This window comes from Rhineura floridana, chromosome 1 (genome assembly GCF_030035675.1).
Source record: "Rhineura floridana isolate rRhiFlo1 chromosome 1, rRhiFlo1.hap2, whole genome shotgun sequence".
NCBI classification, from domain to species: Eukaryota; Metazoa; Chordata; class Lepidosauria; order Squamata; family Rhineuridae; genus Rhineura; species Rhineura floridana.
In genome coordinates this window covers 279225321-279244266 of record NC_084480.1, presented here as the reverse complement: position 1 = coordinate 279244266, position 18946 = coordinate 279225321, and the positions used below count along the sequence as shown (strand labels likewise).

Below are 18946 nucleotides of genomic sequence, written 5' to 3'. Positions count from 1 at the left end.
TTCTTTTGGACTAAAAGAGGAAAGAGACCCAAGGGCCACAATGACTCTGAAATTTATGTATACATTTTATTTACAATATTTATATACCACTTTTTTGTAAAAAAAAAAAACCTCAAAGCCATTTATAGAAGGAATTAAAACAATGAAATCATTGGCAGAAACAGTTAAAGATTGGTATTTTAAAACATTCAAAACAATAAAACCAACAATTAGTTAAAAACGGGTAAAGAACACAACAGCTTCTATATGCCTGGGTAGGCTTGCCTAAACAAAAATGTTTTCAGCAGGTGCCAAAATGAGTATAATGAAGCTCCTGCCTAATGTAAATAGGCAGGGAGTTCCAAAGTGTAGGTACTGCCATACTAAAGGATAGATTTCTCACAACAGCAGAACAAGTACTATGTGGAACCTGTAACATGGAAAACACACCTTGAACTTGGCCTGGTAGCAAATTGGCAACCAGTACAGATTTCAGAGCAGAGGTATTATGTGCTGAGAGGGTCTCACTCATGTCAGCAATTATGCTGCAGCATTCTGCACTAACTGCAGTTCCTGGATCAGGTTGTGCTGCATGGGGATTTCTGTGACCTTGGCTGACTGCCTGCCAGGATTTTTTTAGTTTTGGTTAGTAACCCTGAGTGGTTGGAGGATGCTGAGTTTTCTGTCTTACTCATACAAATCTTTGTGGTTGGTAGGGTATTGCATTTAGGAAATCATCGTCTTTTGTTTTTCTTTTTTTATTTGCATTTCATTTACCTCTGACTTTACTCCCTTATATCCACAGAAGCAACAACAGTGGTTCCATGTGGTGAGCTCAACCCCCTTGTTGATGATGCACCGTGTTGTTTGCATGATGGCTTGTTTCTTGTCCAATAGTGTTCAAAGAGAATTCACATACTGGGAAGTTTGGCTTCAATTGCTGTTGTTCCCAATCTACTGCCTGTGAAGGTAGACCAAACCATGTGCGTTTTCCCTCTGTCAATTATTACTCACTGGAATTGGATTATCTGTCAAAGTGAGTTTATAGCAGCCCACAGAGTAGGCAGGAAAGAGTAGAGAATCTTCTTAACTCTTACTCATTTCTCAATCCTCTCTTTGCAGTGAAGGGTCAAGTCTGTAAAGAGGTTTGGAGCAGCCATGTTAAAAGGCAGGCAGGGCATTCCAGGTAGGGGGTTGTCAACCCTGCTTTGATATAGATGTTGTTGCAGAGGATCTCTAGTCAAGCCTTACCATCAGCACAATCCTAATATCTACTCAGAAGTAAGTCCTGTTGAGTTCTATGGGGCTTAGTCCCTTAGTAAGTGTGTTTAGAATGGCAGCATTCAGGGGCATCCATCTGAGTGCTCCCATCTAACATCTCCACAACACTAGGCTCCTTTCTTCCTACAATGGCCTTCTGGTGACTGGCTTGGTCTGAGGGCACTTCAACCCTTCTTGCCAGAAGCAAGTAGGCTAGATTAAATGTTCCTTTATCAAAGCTCTCTAAGCAGGTGAGAAGGAATGATCCCATCACTTCAGCTGGACCTGGAAACAACCTCATTTAACTAAGATTTCTATATTAATTTCCAATCAGAGGATTTTTTTTGTTATGCTCCAAGCAACTGTGGTTGATGCTTAATGTATCATGTTTAATGACATCATTAGGGCCCACCCCCTATGACATCACTAGGGCCTGCCCCCATGACATCACTAGGGCCCATCCTTGAAATCTCAGGGTTTAGGATGCTTCTGATCTGGCAACCCTAGAATGGATACAATGACAAGTGGAGACAAGGAGACTTCCTTTCCTTCCCCCTCACCCACATTGCAATTTATCAGAGACCCCTCATGAAGAAACCCATTTCCAAAATGGATTCTTTCTGTCCAAAGGCCACTGAGCTGCCTTCTAAGATTTCCCACTGCAATCAGAGAAGAGTGCCGAATGGGCCCCTGGAACCATTTTCCATGCAGTCAAATTTGAAAACTTTGAAAACTTTCAAAATAAGGAGAGTGATTCACTTTTTAGAAGGACATTCGAGGGCTGAATTACTTACATATCTAATGTTTTCAGACATGTTCCTGTCTAATAATTAATTTATTGTCAGGTTTTATTGTTCTTCTTTCTGTGCCTAACTGATTTACAGTGTTTCCTAAGAATTATTTTCCTCTCCTTTCTTCCTAATTTGGCTTTATTATCTTACAGGATGCACATTGAGGCACCATGTAGCTACTGTGTTGTCCCCAACATTTAATTAATGTGCATAATAGATCAACATTTCTACAAACAGAAAAAAGGTCTTTAGATTACATTGCCTTCAGATATATTGTGTCTGACACCTCAGTCCTGCATCTATTGGCTCATATGTATGCTGCACTAATTTCAATAGGATTTACTTCTATTGAAGTAAGAATAAGCTTCCTGTACCTAGGTTGCTCAGTGTGTCATGATGACTTTTTTATTTGATCAGACTAGTATCTGATTATTATTTGTTTCACTCAAGAAATACAAGGCTGTTGCTAATGCTAGACAAGAAAGATAAATGGTCTGGACCATGGGCCATTCACTTCGATGCCTGTGTGGTTAAGGCTGAAAAATTGCACCTACACAACTGAAGGAGAGCAAGAGCAGATTTCACTAGAAGAGTCCATGTGATAGCACTGTGACTGCAGCATCTACACCCCCTAAAAACAAAGAATTATGCACCTATAGCCTCATTTTTATGTTGCAGTAAACCACTTCGTTTCCTTCCAGCATGAATGGGGAGAAGCATACCAGGATCCCTGCCTTAGCATAATGTCTGGATTGGGGACTGTGGTTTGTTTTCCTCCCTACAAAGCACAATCTGTAGCCAAAGTTTGTTCTTGGCTTGGTGATTGTGGTTTGTTGAGGGCAAAACAAATCACAATCCCTGTTTTAGATGCAACACTAAGCCAGGGGTCGTGATTTGTTTTTTCTCCAAAAGCTAGATGGAAGGAGACAAACAACCCACATAAGTGTGTTCACAATAAACCATTAACTACAGTTAACTGTGACATTCCAACAGGGCCACTGTTGCTAAAAATCCTCATCAAATCATGACAAACACACTGATGTTGCACTGCTGTCTTCTGGGCATGCAGTCAGCCATTATCCCGTTACTCTTTTTAATACAAATGTTGAAAGAATGCTCCAGACCTCTAAGACAACTTGCCAAAGGGTTAAAGAAATCTTTTTGATTGGACCCTATAACTTCACTGAAGTAATTATGCAGGACCAGGCAGACCACAGAGGTTCTATAGAATACTTAAAGCAAGAGTGGCTAGCCTGTGGCCCTCCAAATGTTGTTAAATTACAACTGCTGTCAGCCCCAGCCACCAGGGCCAGTTCTAAAGGGCGGCCAGGTGGGCACTTGCCCGAGGGCCCCAGAGCTACAGGAACCCCTGAGGGGCCCTCCGCTCCCCTTCCATGATCCGTGCCCCCCACGCCCCCCACTTACCTGTCAGCCGGCTTTTTAGCATTGCCCTTAATGAAGATGGCGGCTGCAGCTTCCCTAAGGTACTGAAGCCGCTGCCACCATGTTAGTTGATGGCAGAGATGTGTGCGCGTAGCATGCACATGTGCCATCAACAAAGATGGCAGCGGAGGCTTCATTCCCCTTAGGGAAACCACGGCCGCCATCTTCATTAAGGGCAATGGTAAAGACTAGACAGGTAGGGGGCTGTGGGGGGGTGCGGGGGGGCTGTGGGGGTGCACGTGTGCACACATATGTGCGTGCACACATACACACACTGGGGGGCCAGGGCAAGCTGATGCCCAAGGGCCCCTGCATGCCTGGAGCCGGCCCTGCCAGCCACCATGGCCAACAGCAAGAGATGAAGTGATCTGTAGCTCAACAATTTCAGGGGGAGGGGGACAGGAAGGATGGGAGAGGCAAATCTGTCGAATTTGTACTTTCTGAAACAATATGAAAATCAAAACACAACCATCCTTCAAACTCTAAAGTTATCCAAATTTTGCAATGCAATTCTCTAACCAAAGTTTACAAAAATGCATATATTAGGGGAAAGTGTGCATAAAAATTAATATACTAGTGAAAATAATTTTATTAGGGGACATTGCTTGCAAAAAATGTGTACGTTAGTCAAAACTGCATACAAAAATGTGTCCCTTAGGAAAAATTCACACTAACATGCTGATGAATTTTCACGAGCGCTTAAAAAAAGGTCACAAATTGCTGCAAAAATGTGGAAAACTGAATTTAAGATTGGAAAACTTAAGACTGGAAAAGTGAGAAACTGAGGGAACTGAAATGGACAGATCCTTCCATGTCTAGGCACAGATTAGCCACTCCTGACGTATAGTATTAGATATGGCACTAGTGAAAATGCCAAGGAAAGGAAATTGTTTGCTATATATAAGGGCTTCAGTGTTTCCATACCAAATATATACCTGTCAACATTCCCATTAGAGTCCACATCCTGGAGGTCATAAGTTGTTTGGAAGACTGTTGCAGGCTGGAACACAGTATACAAGCAATCTTGACATAGAATGTTTCTTTTTTTAAGCAAACAAAATCCACTCTTGAGAGGTAATGAAGTGACAAAGCAAAATTTGAGAAAGGATGAGTATGCACTTTGGTCTTTTTCCTTGCATTTGTAGGAAGTAGAAATTACTGAAAATTTGCTAGTTATGAAAGATCTGCTCACGTTCAAACACCAAATACACGACAAATGCCAGGAAACCATGTTTGTGTGTGTGCATGCACACACGAGTTTGTGTTGTTCCCTTTGCTTGACAGTTATCTAGGATAATTTCATCTCAAGTTCTGTCAGCCTTAAGTATGAATAAAATAGTTGCCCAGAACAATGTTCATTCTCATTTAGACAATTAAATGCAGTATACTGTGGGTGGATTGTATAACTAATATTATGCTTAGCCTACAGTGACAAAAACTTCAGCAAAAGCTGTCACCAAGAAATGCATTAAAAATGGGGTTTTCTTTCCGTTCACAGAAAACAGCTCTGGTACACCTCTCTCGCAAGCTGTAAGAAAGATCCAATTTAGACAGAAAGAATAAAAAGGAGAATTAATCTTTTTTTCTTTGCCCAAGGTCAGCTATGTTATTTTGGTGAGCTAGCAGGAGGAATTCTCAAAGACCCTCTTTTTGTTTGCCATTTACTTCTGGATCCTAGAGGCGTTTGGAATTCATTCGTTGTTTGTTTGGAGGAAACCCTGCACGAGACACAATAGCTTTAAATGCTTGAAAGGTAAGCCTAGTGGCATCAATTCCAGCTGGTTGATGTAAGCTTATTATCTGTGATTGTAAATGACAACACCAACCACACAAAAATCAAACAACTTCCTCCAACTTCTTCATGCCAATCAGAGCAATTCAGCTCACAAAGGAAGACAGGAAAGAGCAGCTTTCAACAGATATACCAGATGACTCAAAAACAAGTCTTGTGCAAAACACAATTTGCTCTATAGCTTCCATGCTCTCATCTCCTATCAATTGTATTAAAGAGATGGAAAACCTGTAGCCCTCCAGTTAGACTCCAACTTTCACCAGCCCTAGCCAGCATGGCCAATGGCCAGGGATGATGGGAGCTGTAGCTCAACCAGTGGCACTGCTAGGGCCAGAACACTTGAGTGCCCCCAAAGTCTGTTACAATGGCCATCAGACCCTTTAACTAATTTTTGTTTCTTTTTTTCCAGTAGCACTCTGAAAACTGAAGAGGGCAGGTGTAACTCCCTGCCATTCCTACAGCAGCACACTCGCTGTAGAACATAAAAACAACCACAACACTATGGTGGGCACTGCCTGAGAAGGATGAGGAAAGGGTGAAGGAGATATTAAGAAGAAAGGGAGGCACATTACACTGAACACAGATACAAACCATCTCAACACATGGACAAGTGTTTGTGTGAAAGAGGGTACACTTGCTAATTTTTATCAATTGACTATTGTGTACACAGACTGTACACTCTTTGAATGTAACATGTGAACACTCCTAGGGTCTGCAATGATACTGAGAGAGCCTATGTGCATGCATTAAGTCCTGGGCACACAGGAATAGTTTATACATGGAGCTAGAGGGTAGAGAAATAGGGCCAATGGACATGAAACATGATACCAGGATTGGGGAACCTTTGGTCCTCTAGATATTGTTGAATGACAACTCCCATCAGCCCCAGCATGCATTGCCAATGGCCAGGGATGATGGGAGTTGTAGTTCAGCAACAGCTGGAGGGCCAAAGGTTCCCCACACCCTGTCTATACAGATCCCCACAGTATGAATTGGGTATTAGTCTTTTTGCCTGCCTCTGGAGGAGAAAGAGGCCTTTCATGACAGCCATGAAATACTCTCTCTCTCATTAATGAACCACTTGTTTTGAATTGATTCCCAGTTGTTGTGATTCAGCTCCAGTTTGGGTTCAAGGCATCCAAGAGATTTCAGGTTCAGATGTTGTGGCTGTTTGATTTGTCCGCCACCCTGCTCTTCCTCCCAAAGTAGCCCAAGGCAGCTCTTGGGGGGAAGGGGAAACCAAAGCTTTCTGAACCACTTACTGGATTTGGATTTAGATTTGCTTTCACTCACTGGCTGACTGATTCCTATTCTTACATGAATATTTAGGACTACAGTTATGGTTCTCACAAACAATACCCCACTTTGGCTGGACACATATGTAGTTAGAGTTTAGATCCTATTGCAGTCAAGAGAATTTAAGCAGCCCAACTAAATCCCAGGGAATAGTCTAAGGCAGCCTTTCCCAACTAGTGGGCCACCAGATGTTGTTGGACCACAACTCCCATCAGCCTCAGCCAGCATTGTCATTGGTCAGAAAAGATGGGAATTGTGGTTCAACAACATCTGGTGGCCCACTAGTTGGGAAAGGCTGGTCTAAGGGTACATGACTGAGCCACCTTGCTAATACTAAATCGATCTGGATGAGGTCAGTGACAGGAAATATATGCTTCCTTGAGTTTCATGATAGAAGAAAAGTGGGATATAAATGTATTAAATAAAGGTCAGGGATTTTACCAAAGTAAGACATGACACGTTAGCTTAAATATTGCTTTAAAAAAATCCACTAGTAAGTTGCAAAGGCATTTTATACTTGTATACATATTTACTGTTTCCCTTGAACATAGCAAATAAAAGTTCTAAGTGTCCAATTAGCCATCCCAGTTACTTGCTTCATGGCGGTGCCTCTGTTATAATAACTTACCAACATTTGGGGAGCTGACGGAGATAGTTCAGATGAACTGGTCCACTGAACATGACCTGAAACGAAACCTCCTCCAATCATCTTTTTGTAATATTTTGTCAGTGTTCTAACAGAGCCTTTGAGTATTGCATAGAACGCTTGGCTTCCATCCACTGGAATTCAAAAATAAATTAATTAATTAACAACAGACAATTTCTCAGACTATCACAGGAAAAAAACTGGGCATGTCCACAGCATGATATAACTAATTATAATAAAGCTACATTTGTAATTTTATCAACATAGTTAAACATTTTTGTAATACTTAATCTTCCTACTCTTGCTTCCAAAATAAGAACTTACATATGCATGATTTGGGGACTCACCATCTAAATCAATGGTGGGAAATCCTTTTCGGAGTGTGGTCCATATTTCCTCATGGGCAACCTTCAGGTGGCTGCATGCTAGTGGTGGGTGTGGCCAGAGGCAAAAATGGGTGTGGCAGAGAGAAAAGCCGATGAAGCAATGGATGCAACAATTATGTTTGTAAATTAGACTACATTCCAGCCATGCAACAGTTACAAGTTTCCATACACACCTATCCATCCTCCATCCTGGTATAAACATGAAGGACTCATTCCAGCCAAGTGAAAACACTCCAGGAGGGCACAGAGCATTGCATGGGCAGAGTCCTGAGGGCCAAACAGAGAGGCCTTGGGGGCTACTTTTACACCAGGCCAGAGGCTCCCCACCCCTAATCTGAATTATGCTCATATGACCCACAATATGGTAAGGTGTAGTCTAGACCTACATATCATGTCACCCAAGCTGGCTGCAGTCCATCAGCCACATACTATAGCCTGCCAAATTCTCAGCACTTTCCATTTTGGCAGTCTCAGCCAGGCAGAAAAACTAGAGACATCAATTCCCTGGTAGGCTGCCATACATGGCTGGAGGGTTGTGCTTGGCCTGATGGGCCACGCATTGTGTGAGCCTAGAAAAATACACTGTTCATGCACGTGCAAATGTGAAAGTATTGACTTTGATTCAACAAGGTGCCCAAGCACTATGTGGCCTTTCCAATTCAATATTCCCATCACAGTGAGCTTCAAACTCTGTTTTAATTTTAAAGCATGGTTTATCAGGCAGGGAGGATGAAATGGGAAAAACATGAAGCCCCCAAGTCTGCATGAAGATCTCATGTGTGTGGGGCTCAGGATATCAGCCACTTTGCCTCATTTCTTGTTCAGGTACATAGAATCATATATCTGTGCTCCAACTCTCCCTATTTACCATGGACATATCCTTTTTTAAATTCCCTGTCACTGTCCCTCTTGTGACCCCCCCTTTTTTTGTCTTTTACGGTAGTGTTGTTAAAATCCTGTTGTGCGAGTCACTAGAGGTGTCATTGTTCTCAGTTCAAGTCTTTCTCCAGAGTCTCCTAGAAGTCCTCAGTGGTACATGGATGCATCTTGTCTCTAGTACACATACATATAAATGCATAGGCATGTATACTAATGCATCATGCAGCAGTCTGCTCTGTCATGCACCAGTGAGGTTCAGTGTGAACCATTAATGATAGATCATAGGGCAATTGTGTTTACCTATGGCTACGGACTGCCTTCAGGTCGATCCTGACTTATGGCGACCCTATGAATAGTGTTTTACCTAAGCTATCTTTAAACAAACAAACAATTGCAGACAGGCTATTGCAAAGTAAATAAATAAGTATTGCACACATCAGGTGGAGTAGAAAGGGAATTGGGGGCCTCAAGCAGGGAGGATGAGAATAATGATGTTATGAGCGTGTCCCTGTTTTCATCTGTGAACTGATGGGGTGTGTGTAGAATGACCAGTAATTAAAAACAAAGGTACATCTTTGATTCACCCTACACACTAGATACAACCCTGCAGTCTTATAGACTAGCCTTCGCCAACCTAGTTACCTCCAGATGTTTTAGACTGCAACTCCCATCAGTCCCAGCTAGCATGGCCAATTGCCAGGGATAATGAGACTGGTTGTCCAAAACATCTGGAAGGCACCAGTTTGGGAAAGGCTGTTATAGGCTACAGATGGCAAAGGAAAGATGGTAATTTCAATTCTGACAAGGGGTATTGAAGGGAGCTTACTACTTCAATGCAGGGAGGGGTCCTTCTTACTGTTTTGTCTTAATGTACTTTACTGGTTTTTTTAGACATTCAGTGGCAAGTTCAGCAACGTGGTGGATCTTCCCAGAGACACTCTGGGAAGGAAGAACAGCAAGAGGTTAGAGCTGTACAGTTGTTGCCATTCTGCTGGAGCCTCCACCTTAAAAAAAAAAAACTCCAAAAGGGGCAGTGGTTAAAAGTTAAGAAGTGTTAGGAAAAGGGATAAGAAAGGTATGAGGTTCCCCCAATGCACCAGAATTGTAAGCCGTATCATGAACATATTTGCATGGGATTTAGAATTACTAATATTGTTTATCCGTTAAATAAATTTCCTTAAAATTCTTCATTTTTTTTTAAAAAAAGCCACAGTCCTTTTTACAAGAACAATCTGAATTTCCTTGAACCTGTTACAAATAAACCACTGTCCATGTTCTTCCCCTCTTGAGGGTACCTTGTTAAAATTGCATTAGTATGAGTTGCTGGAGATGTCACTCCTTAGGGATCAGCACCCCCCTTTCCCAGGGTCAGTAAAAGTGAAATCTCTTGCAGGGGCATGTATCATGTCTCTTATATATGTGCACTTAAGAACTCACTTGTGAATGCTACAGTTCTAAGTCATCCACAATTTCACATGTTTGCGAGGTTCATTTGAATGGCTGGTAACAGACTGTATGACAATTCCTTATATAATTGTAAATGAATGGAGAATTGCAGAGTAAGAGAATATAGCACAATGCTCATAAAGCAATATTATAATGTTAAGGGGAAAATGGGTAATACAAGAGGGTGCATGTTAAAAGCATTGTCACAATTTCAATCTGTGAAATGAGGTCTGGTTTAGACCCAGTTGTGAACTTCTTACCATGACATTAGTCTGTCAGATTTAATGAATGCAAGACCTCTCTGCTGGTTGCAAAACAAATCAGAAAACTATTGCCTCTGGCATTTCAAAAAGATATCTAAGAAACAAATGAAGGGCCTTATTACACAATATTATTACAACAACACAACCCCATTTTTTCATACATTTTGCCTTTCCTAAAGCTCTGTCTGTAAAATGATCTTGGGAGATTAAAGACTTGTCTGGCATGTATTATTTTTATCAAGTCAGTTTTACTTAGTCAAAAACCAATTTTGCATTTTATTTTTAGTTTGTTGAATCAGATGCGATTGAAAATATTGCTTAACCAGGTTCGAAGAACTGGAAAAGATTGAACATTGATGCAAAGCAGCTTTTTCTTTAAAGGCATGATGTGACAGACTGAGTCATTAAGATTAGCTTTTATCTCATGCACACATTGGCACTCAGCAATTTTGAACCTCTTTCTTCCCTGCCATACTATGATTTTAGCTAAATGTATATTGTCAACAGAGCACCTAATCCAACAGAGCAGGACTGTCCCAGTGGCCAAGATACCAAAGGAGACTTGTACAGAGTCATTTTGTTTTCCCAAACATACACCCATGCAAGAAAGATGCCAGTTTTCATCACTATCAACTCAGGTGAAATGTTTGACCTTAAAATTGTCCTTTTTATTATCTCATCTTAATTTATGCTAATAGAGTCCCTCCCTGCTTAGTTTACAATTCGATCTATTAATAACATGTCCTTCAGTTACTATATTCCCTTTAGGTGACTTGTTTCTAGTAAAGGTAAAGGATCAGCACAGTCTTAAGAATGAACATCTTTTGATGGATTCAGACTGAAATGATACTGGTGGAAGTGTTGGTATGTACTGTAATCCTTGTTGAATGATAAACACCTTGAATTAACAAAGATGGCATACAAGACTCGAGACACACTTATAGGAGACCACAAAAGACAGACAGACAGAAAAATTGTAAGTAAGCCAGCGAAATTTACACCAGCTTAAATTAAGATGGAGTCAATTATCCCTATTCCATACTCCTTTCAGGAGCCAGTACCAGCCTGGCAGAGGGAAAACAAGCCTTTAAATAGAATTTGACTTACACCACCCTTTTTGACAGTGTAAGTTCCACTGGGCTGTCAGGTCACATGACTGAACTGAAAGAGGCTTGGGATAGGTGTAAGTTTCTACTTTTCCCGTCCTGCCCTCCTCCTACCCCTCAAACACCCCTTTTGGGGGGATTTACCTGGTGTAAGTTCTGCTGGCTAAAGTTCCACCAGCTGAGCCCCAGATGAGCCAGCATAGCCCTGGCCCAACCAAGGTGAGGGAGCTACACTGCCATAGCATCAGCTGAGCCAGGACAGCCCAAGATCCACCTATTAAAACTTGCTCATCCCGGAGGATCTTGGGTTTGAATTGTCCTTTAGGAATTCTGAATGACCTTGATAGACTATGGTGGGGGTAGAGGTGGGCTGAGACCACTGACAATAATTTTAAGAAGGCAAACAGTTGCACAGTGTGAATGAAATTGCAATGCATAAAGAGAAAAGGGGGAAATAACTGGCTCAATTCACTTTACGTTAGACTGGCCCTCCACATATATGGGGTCAGTCTGGTGAGGAAGCGGAGGCCTTGGGCAAGATTATTTATTTATTTGATTTATATTACACCCTTCCTCCCAGCAGGAGCCCAGGGTGGCAAACTAAAGCACTAAAAACACTTTAAAAATCATAAAAACAGACTTTAAAATATATTAAAACAAAACATCTTTAAAAACATTTTTAAAAGGTTTTAAAAACATCTTTAAAAAAAGGTTTAAAGACATATTAACAAGCAACTTCAACACAGACACAGACTGGGTGCTTTCATTGTTCACCCTTCCCTCAGAGGGCCCACCTCCTCCTGCCTATTCATGTGTGTCTCCCCCTCCAAGCCCACTCAGCACCACTTCCAAGAGAGAGAGAAGGTGTATCTAAGGTTATTGCTCCTTTTCCTTGCTCACTGCCTACTTGCAGCAGCAGCAGCAGCAGCAGCACAAAGAGGAGGAAAGATTTGACATGGACTCCTTGCACAAAGGATAGTGACCAAAACACTTTATTTAGAACACACTCAAACAAATATTATATGTGAGAAAAAGCCTACCAGACATCTATGTTTCAGCTACCACACGGTCTGGTTTCTAGAGCTTTTGCATAAGACCTGAACTAGTGCCACATTCACACCATACATTTATTCCACTATTATTCAACTTTAAGCAGTCATGGCTTCCCCCAAAGATTCCTGGGATGTGTAGCTTGTTAAGTTTGCTGAGAGTTTTTAGGACACTCCTCACAGAGTTACAATTCCCAGAGTTCCCTAGGAAGAGGGACTGGCCACTCTGAGAATTGTAGTTCTGTTAGGAAATAGGAGTCTAACAACTCTCAGCACCCTTCACAAACCACAGTTCCCAGGATTCTCTGGGGGAAGCTATGACTGTTTAAAGTGGAATAATAGTAGAATAAATGTATGGTGTGAATGTGGACTAGAACTGCTCTAGATCCTGGTGAACTGGAACGCACATAAAGCATGGCCAAGACTCTTCAACATTACACCCCTCCTTTTTCCCCACTAAACCTTCCATTGGCTTCCTACTAACTCAAACAGATCTACTAAACAAACTGCACCTTATATTAATCTGTCCCTGAAGCCTGAACATTGTCTTTACATAGCAGTACACATAATGCTACATCATAGCATAATATTTTAAATGCTCTGGACATCTTTGATGTGGGCCCCTCCACTACCTGGAAAAAGTGGTTTCAGAGCTGTTGACATGGGAAGTAGGACGACATGACCATAATATGCAAGTAGGCTCCTGAGTTCAAATGAAGTCTGTGGATCTGCAGTTTCTTGTATGCCACTTTCTTTGGATCTGGAGAAATACCATGCGAAGAAAAACATAATAAAAAACCCTCTAGTTTAGGCTTCTTGTATTCGGACTTCTCAGGATTCATTGTGACATTGTACTGCTATACGCGATTTAAAATTGCTTCAAGTCTGTCATCATGTTCCTTTTGACTTGTCCCAAATACATGGATGTGATCAGTGAGGCTTTGTAACCCAGGAAGCCTAAACAGAGTTTCTTGGATTACTTTGTGAAAGATTTCAGCAGCAAAATACCAAAGCTCAGTCTTTTGTACTGCCCAAGGCCAACATGAGTGGTAAATATGGTGATGTATCTGGATTCAGAGTGAAGCTCTAGTTGGTAATATCCAGCTGTGATATTTGGGGAATATTCTTGCCCCATTTAGGTCTGAAATGTTATCATCTACAGTGGGTGTGATGTGGTGTTCCTGTTTTATGGCTTGGTTGGGCAAAAGAGTCTGATTTTTCCTGGTTATTTGGATTTCAGGGCAACTACAACTGGTGAAACCCATAGGGTAGTTCCTTCCACCTTCTCAATTATATCCAGTGCTTCCAGGCATCCCAATTCCTTTTCTTCTAATTCCAGCACATGGAAAGGAATGTGTCTATGTGGAAAAGCTGCAGGCTTGACTTTGCCATCAATGTGGAGCTTGACCTGATAGTCTGTATGCTTCCCTTTGTCACCAACAACTTTGTGTGAGCCTGAAGATTCTGGTCCAGACAGGTAGGCTGGATGTTGCAGGCCATATAGATGAGCTGCAGTGTGATGGCTGTTTCATAGCTGAGAAGGGTGTCAGTGCCATCAATGTAAAAAATAGCTGTTGTCTGGATATTCTGGAACTGCTGTGTTTGGAACTGTCCACGTACTGATAATGGCTGTTGAGATCCATATGAATAAAACTTCACATTTGCTTCTTGAAAAGTAGGTCTGTTAATGAACATGCCATATGTTTATTGTGACATAACATTTACTGAGGCACTCGTATTTATGAGAAGCTACAGATCATGTCCATGTATGAGAATTGCGCCATGGTGAAACACCTTGTTCAGTTTGTGCCTTGCGCAATGGGCATATGACAAAAGCATGTTACACTGAGTTTGTCAGTAGTTAAGACTTCAACACCCTCTGAAAATGAGCCATTATCTGCAGAGTGTGAAAAAGGATTAATTGCATTAAGAGCCATCTTTGCCTTTGAATTCTTGTATTAAGATGGACTGATAAATTTTGAGATGGCGATCTTTGCAGCAAAATGGTTCAACTTTCCACATTTATGAGAGATACTCCCTTTGTCTGGATAAATGTGCTCATGAGATTATTGCCTGCCACAATGATAGCATGAGGAATCCTGATATTGTGTTACAGATGTGTGTGAAGTTTGAAGCTGGGCTCTCCCCATCACAGAGTGCTTCATCATCATTGCTGCCACATCAGTACAGGCATCTATTTGTTGAGCATGTATCTCTGCCATCTAGTAAGCGCAAGCAGTGGGCTGGAGTTTAGGGAGCAGCAAATCTGAACCCCTCAATATTATCTTCCTGAGGCATGGGCAAAAACATCACTAGAATATGTGAATTCACACCTCCCTGTTGATATTCCTGAATTCACAGGAAGCAGCTAGGTGTCTCTCACGTGCGGGAAACTCATCCATGCATTCTTTCAGCTTCTAACTGGCCTAGTGGAATGTATACAACTCAAAATGTTTTTCTTTGGAGAAAAGTACTTTGTCAGGGCTGCCTTTCACCTCCTGCAGCTGGGAAGGCGGTAAAGATGTCATATTCTTGTTCTCCAGCACAGTGCAGAAGGAAAACATGCTTTCTGAGAGTTGGTAGGAGACCCCTATTCCCCTTGAAGAGCTAAAATTCCCAGAGTAGTAAAACAATCTCTCCTCTCAGGGAATTCTGGGAACTGTAGCTGTGTGAGGTGAATAGGGAACTCCTAATAACTTGCACAACTTTAACAAACTATGGTTCCTAGGATTCGTTTGGGGAAGCCATGGTGGTTAAAATAGTATATGTAAGAAATGCTTTAAATGTAAAGTGCAGATGTGGCCATAGAAAAGGGGGGTTTGGGGACGGATCAGAAGGGAGGGAGGGAACTGATTAATTTATATGAATCCAAAGGTTTTAATCACGGGGAAAGAAGATTACCTCATAGGAGTAAAAGAAAATTGCAGAATCTAACCACAAAGGAATAAATATGATATCTGCACTTTCCTTTAAGCTGTTTTTCACATGCATCTTTCTAGCAGTATAATGACAATTCTCTTTATATTTGGGGGAGGAGTGGGACTTTAAAACTGAAACAGGGATTTAAGTTAATGTGACATGAAGAAAAATTAGGCTAAAAGATACCGGAGGGATGGAACCAGGCACATTTATAAATCCAATGTGAAAGTCAGGAGCTTTTCCTACAATTGCTGATCATGGAAAAAAAGAAGTCTGTAACGACATCCCAAACATATTAATACATGTAAAATGTATATCCAGTTCAGCAGACTATTAAGAAAAAAATAACAGTAACAGACTGTATTTATCCTACCTGTGCTTCCTTTCACCCAGAATTCCCTTATGACAGTTGTACAGAGATGCCTCATCTCTGCATCAGAAAGCTGTTCACTGATGTCCGGAATTACTTTCATTGTCTTAAATACAGTCTCATGTTCTTCTGGAGATCTGAGAATTGGGCTGCAGAAAGAGAGTTTCATAGAAGACAGAATGTCGCTAGTTGTATATATATTGCCATACAACAGTTGCACAGAAGGGAGAAATTCACCAGGTACAGATGTCTGAACTTGGAAACTTTAAGAAGGTAGTGAGGAGCCCAAGAGGAAGGAATGTGTGTTAGGGTGGGGGCAGTTCACAAATTGATTTGGATTAACCAGGCAGGTCTGCTATGAAGTAGGGATGGGGAAGAAATTCAATTCACATCACGTTTAAAGGTGAGCCTACCAAATTTGCACTTTCCAAAACAATATGCAAACAAACTATTAAAACTCAGACAACTTTCAAAATTTGCATTTTTCTGAATTTTGCAATGCAATTCTCTAGCCAAGTAATGTATACAAAAATGCATATGCTAGGTTAAAGTGTGCACAAAATGCACATGTTTGTTAAAATAATATCCAAAGGTGCATTCATAACATTAGGGGAAATTGCTTTGCAAAATTGTCTATATTAGGCAAAATTGCATACAAAATTGTGTGTATTGGGAAAAATGGCACTAAAATGTGAGGAATTAAAAAAATTATGAACTGATACAGAAGTGGGGAGAACTGAACTGGAAAAATGAGATACTGAGAGGAATCAAAACTGACAGATTTGCCCATTTCTACTATGAAAAGCATTGAGGCAAATCATGGGCTGGGTCATTCTGGTTGTGACGAATGTGATGGGTGGTACGAATGGCACCAGACTTCATTCCACCCCTGCTTCCCTCTGCAACACTGCAGCCCTGCCTTCTGAGAAACACAGCTGCTGCCACGGCTGGAAGAGTCAGCCAAGACAAGGTGCAACCCATGCTTTGCTTTATATCTCCTTTCTCCGCACCTCAGGGTTATAGGACACAGGCTACAGGACATAGGCTGCTATAATGCTCTGGTGATGATTCCATTAAGCAGATAGGTCAATCTATCAGCAAACTGATATCAAATGTAATGATACGCTGCAAGTGTGATTGAAGGTTTAACCACACGGACCAAGCCTGGAAGACCATTTTTTAAACAAACTGTGGATTCAGGGAGGGGCAATTTAAAGCACAGGAGCAAAACCCATAGGTGGGAGGGGGTGTTAGCTGCCTGGAAAGCTGTTACTGGAAAACAGAGAAAGCAGGCTAGGAATGTCATAGAGACAGTGGAGGCTGGTCCATTTGGTCGAATGGTGCACTGCCCCGCTAACTTCAGTCTGCCCTGCCTTCTTACTTCTAACCAGTCAGGAGATGGCTCTGCCTGTCATTGGCTCTAGCTCCACTTACTGCTGGTCTCAATGCCTTCTGCCCTATCTGGCCCTGGCTGTTTTCACACATGGGGCTGATTGCGTTAGTTCAACTGATGAAAAAGGAAGCGCTTCTGTCCCGATTTCTAAAACCCCTTCACACTGCAGTACCTGTTATACCGGCATTTTATGCAACAGTCTTTCACACACACACAGAGCTACAATGAACAGAGCAGAGTTTTTCTTCCCCCCCATTCATTTTAGAGGGTTTGGTGTATTTCCCCCCAACTTGGATTTTTAGGCTCGTGGAGGTGGCCCTGGGGGTTGGGAGGGCGGCGCCTGCTATTGTGGCTGCCGGGAGCTCACGGAGGTGACTCTCCTTATTCTTAATTTTTATTTTGGAGGCTACGGGCGGCGGTGCCAGCTTCAACAGCCTTGATAGCTCCTTTTACACTTGCTTTCCCCGTCTCGGACTATACCAGAGCTCATGGTTGCGGCGGTGGCAACTCCGGTTGACTTATAACACACCTCCATCCTTTGGCCCCAGTCCTCATTTCCCCCCTCTGTTTAAGGTGGCTCCTGCTAATTTCCTCCCTCTGTTTTAAGGTGGATCCTGCTCATTTCCCCCCTCTTCCACACTGCATGCTGGGATGCCTGTCACGTGAGCGGCTGTAACTAGCAGAAAACTCCTGCAATGTTGCTTGCTAATGGATTATTTGTGGTATCATTTGTCACTGAAATTAGCGCTAAACTTCCACTACATTCCACCAGAATTGCGAAGCTAGCTTTTTTGTTGTGTGAAAGGTCAAATATAATGTGGAAATTAACAGGTAAGAAACTGTCAGAATAATGGAATAAACTGCAGTGTAAAAAAACCCCCTGTGAGCATCAGCCACTAGTGGACAGAGATAAGTAGCCCTTTCACTTATGGCAAACTGCTTCAGCTTCAGCTGCTTCCTGATCACAGACCTGAAAGCCCACAGAGGCGATTGTTAGTGGGCAATGGCTGGCCAGGAGAGTAATAAGCACCACTTCTGCCCCCCCCAGCCATTTCTCTGCTTTAAATTGACTCTTCTCAAAGCTGCTTTTCATTTATAAAAAAAAGAGTGAGAGAGTGAGCTGCCAAGGTTTGCTTTGTTTGTGCAAAGTACTTTGTAGCGTACAAAGTAGCTTGCTGGGGGGAGGGGGGAGCCGGGACAAATGGTTACAAAGAGATAATGAACTTTATAATTTCAGTATGCACTGTGGAGGCAACAGGTTGGTGCCGCTTACTACAGAGGCACGATGGCTCTAAATACCAATTGCTGGGGAACACAATGCGAAGAATGCTATCGTGCTCCTGTCCTGCTTGGGGGCTTCCCATGGGCATCTGGCTGGCCATTGTGAGAACAGTATGCTGAAGTGCATGGACCTTTGGTGTGATCCAGCAGGGCTCTTCTTATGTTTACAGACACAGTGGGGCTACCTGGATACACTGCAACTGCACTGCTCAGAATTTTAATTTTTTTGGTGTATTTCTATCCTCCCCCCCAGCAAAGCTATCAGGACACATTATTGCCAACACCAGCTGCCCACTTACGGCTTCACAATTTCCATGGACATCCTAGCTGAAGAGAATTTTTGGAGGGTAGAGCCCTCCTCCCAGTAGAATTCTGCCAGCTCAGCTAACAGAGACAGCTCAAAGCTGAATAATGGCAGTAATATCAAAATGAGAAAGCGGTAAAATGTAGCAATTTAATACTTCAAATTATAGTATTTAGGACTCTAAACTGGACATTTCCCAAAGAATTCGGAGGAACAGCTTGTACAGTTCCCAGCTGCCAAGAAGGCAACTTTTGCTGTTCTTAAAAAGCCCTTGAAATACCACAGTGCTTTTCAATTATAGGATGTGCACCCCAAATATGCTCTCCCCATCCCTTGAGTCTTG

The 18946-nt window shown here is 42.0% G+C and overlaps 1 protein-coding gene across 1 annotated transcript in view; it reads right to left on the bottom strand.

The window, feature by feature from the left end:
* The window catches only part of CNBD1 (cyclic nucleotide binding domain containing 1), a 222096-nt gene that overhangs the window by 88939 nt on the left and 114211 nt on the right, over positions 1–18946 (bottom strand). Inside the window, exons 5-6 of the mRNA XM_061611552.1 lie at positions 15629–15774; positions 7190–7341 (exon numbers count right to left, since the gene is read on the bottom strand). Coding sequence (XP_061467536.1) covers positions 7190–7341; positions 15629–15774 — 298 coding nt within the window. The remainder of the gene's footprint in view (positions 1–7189; positions 7342–15628; positions 15775–18946) is intronic.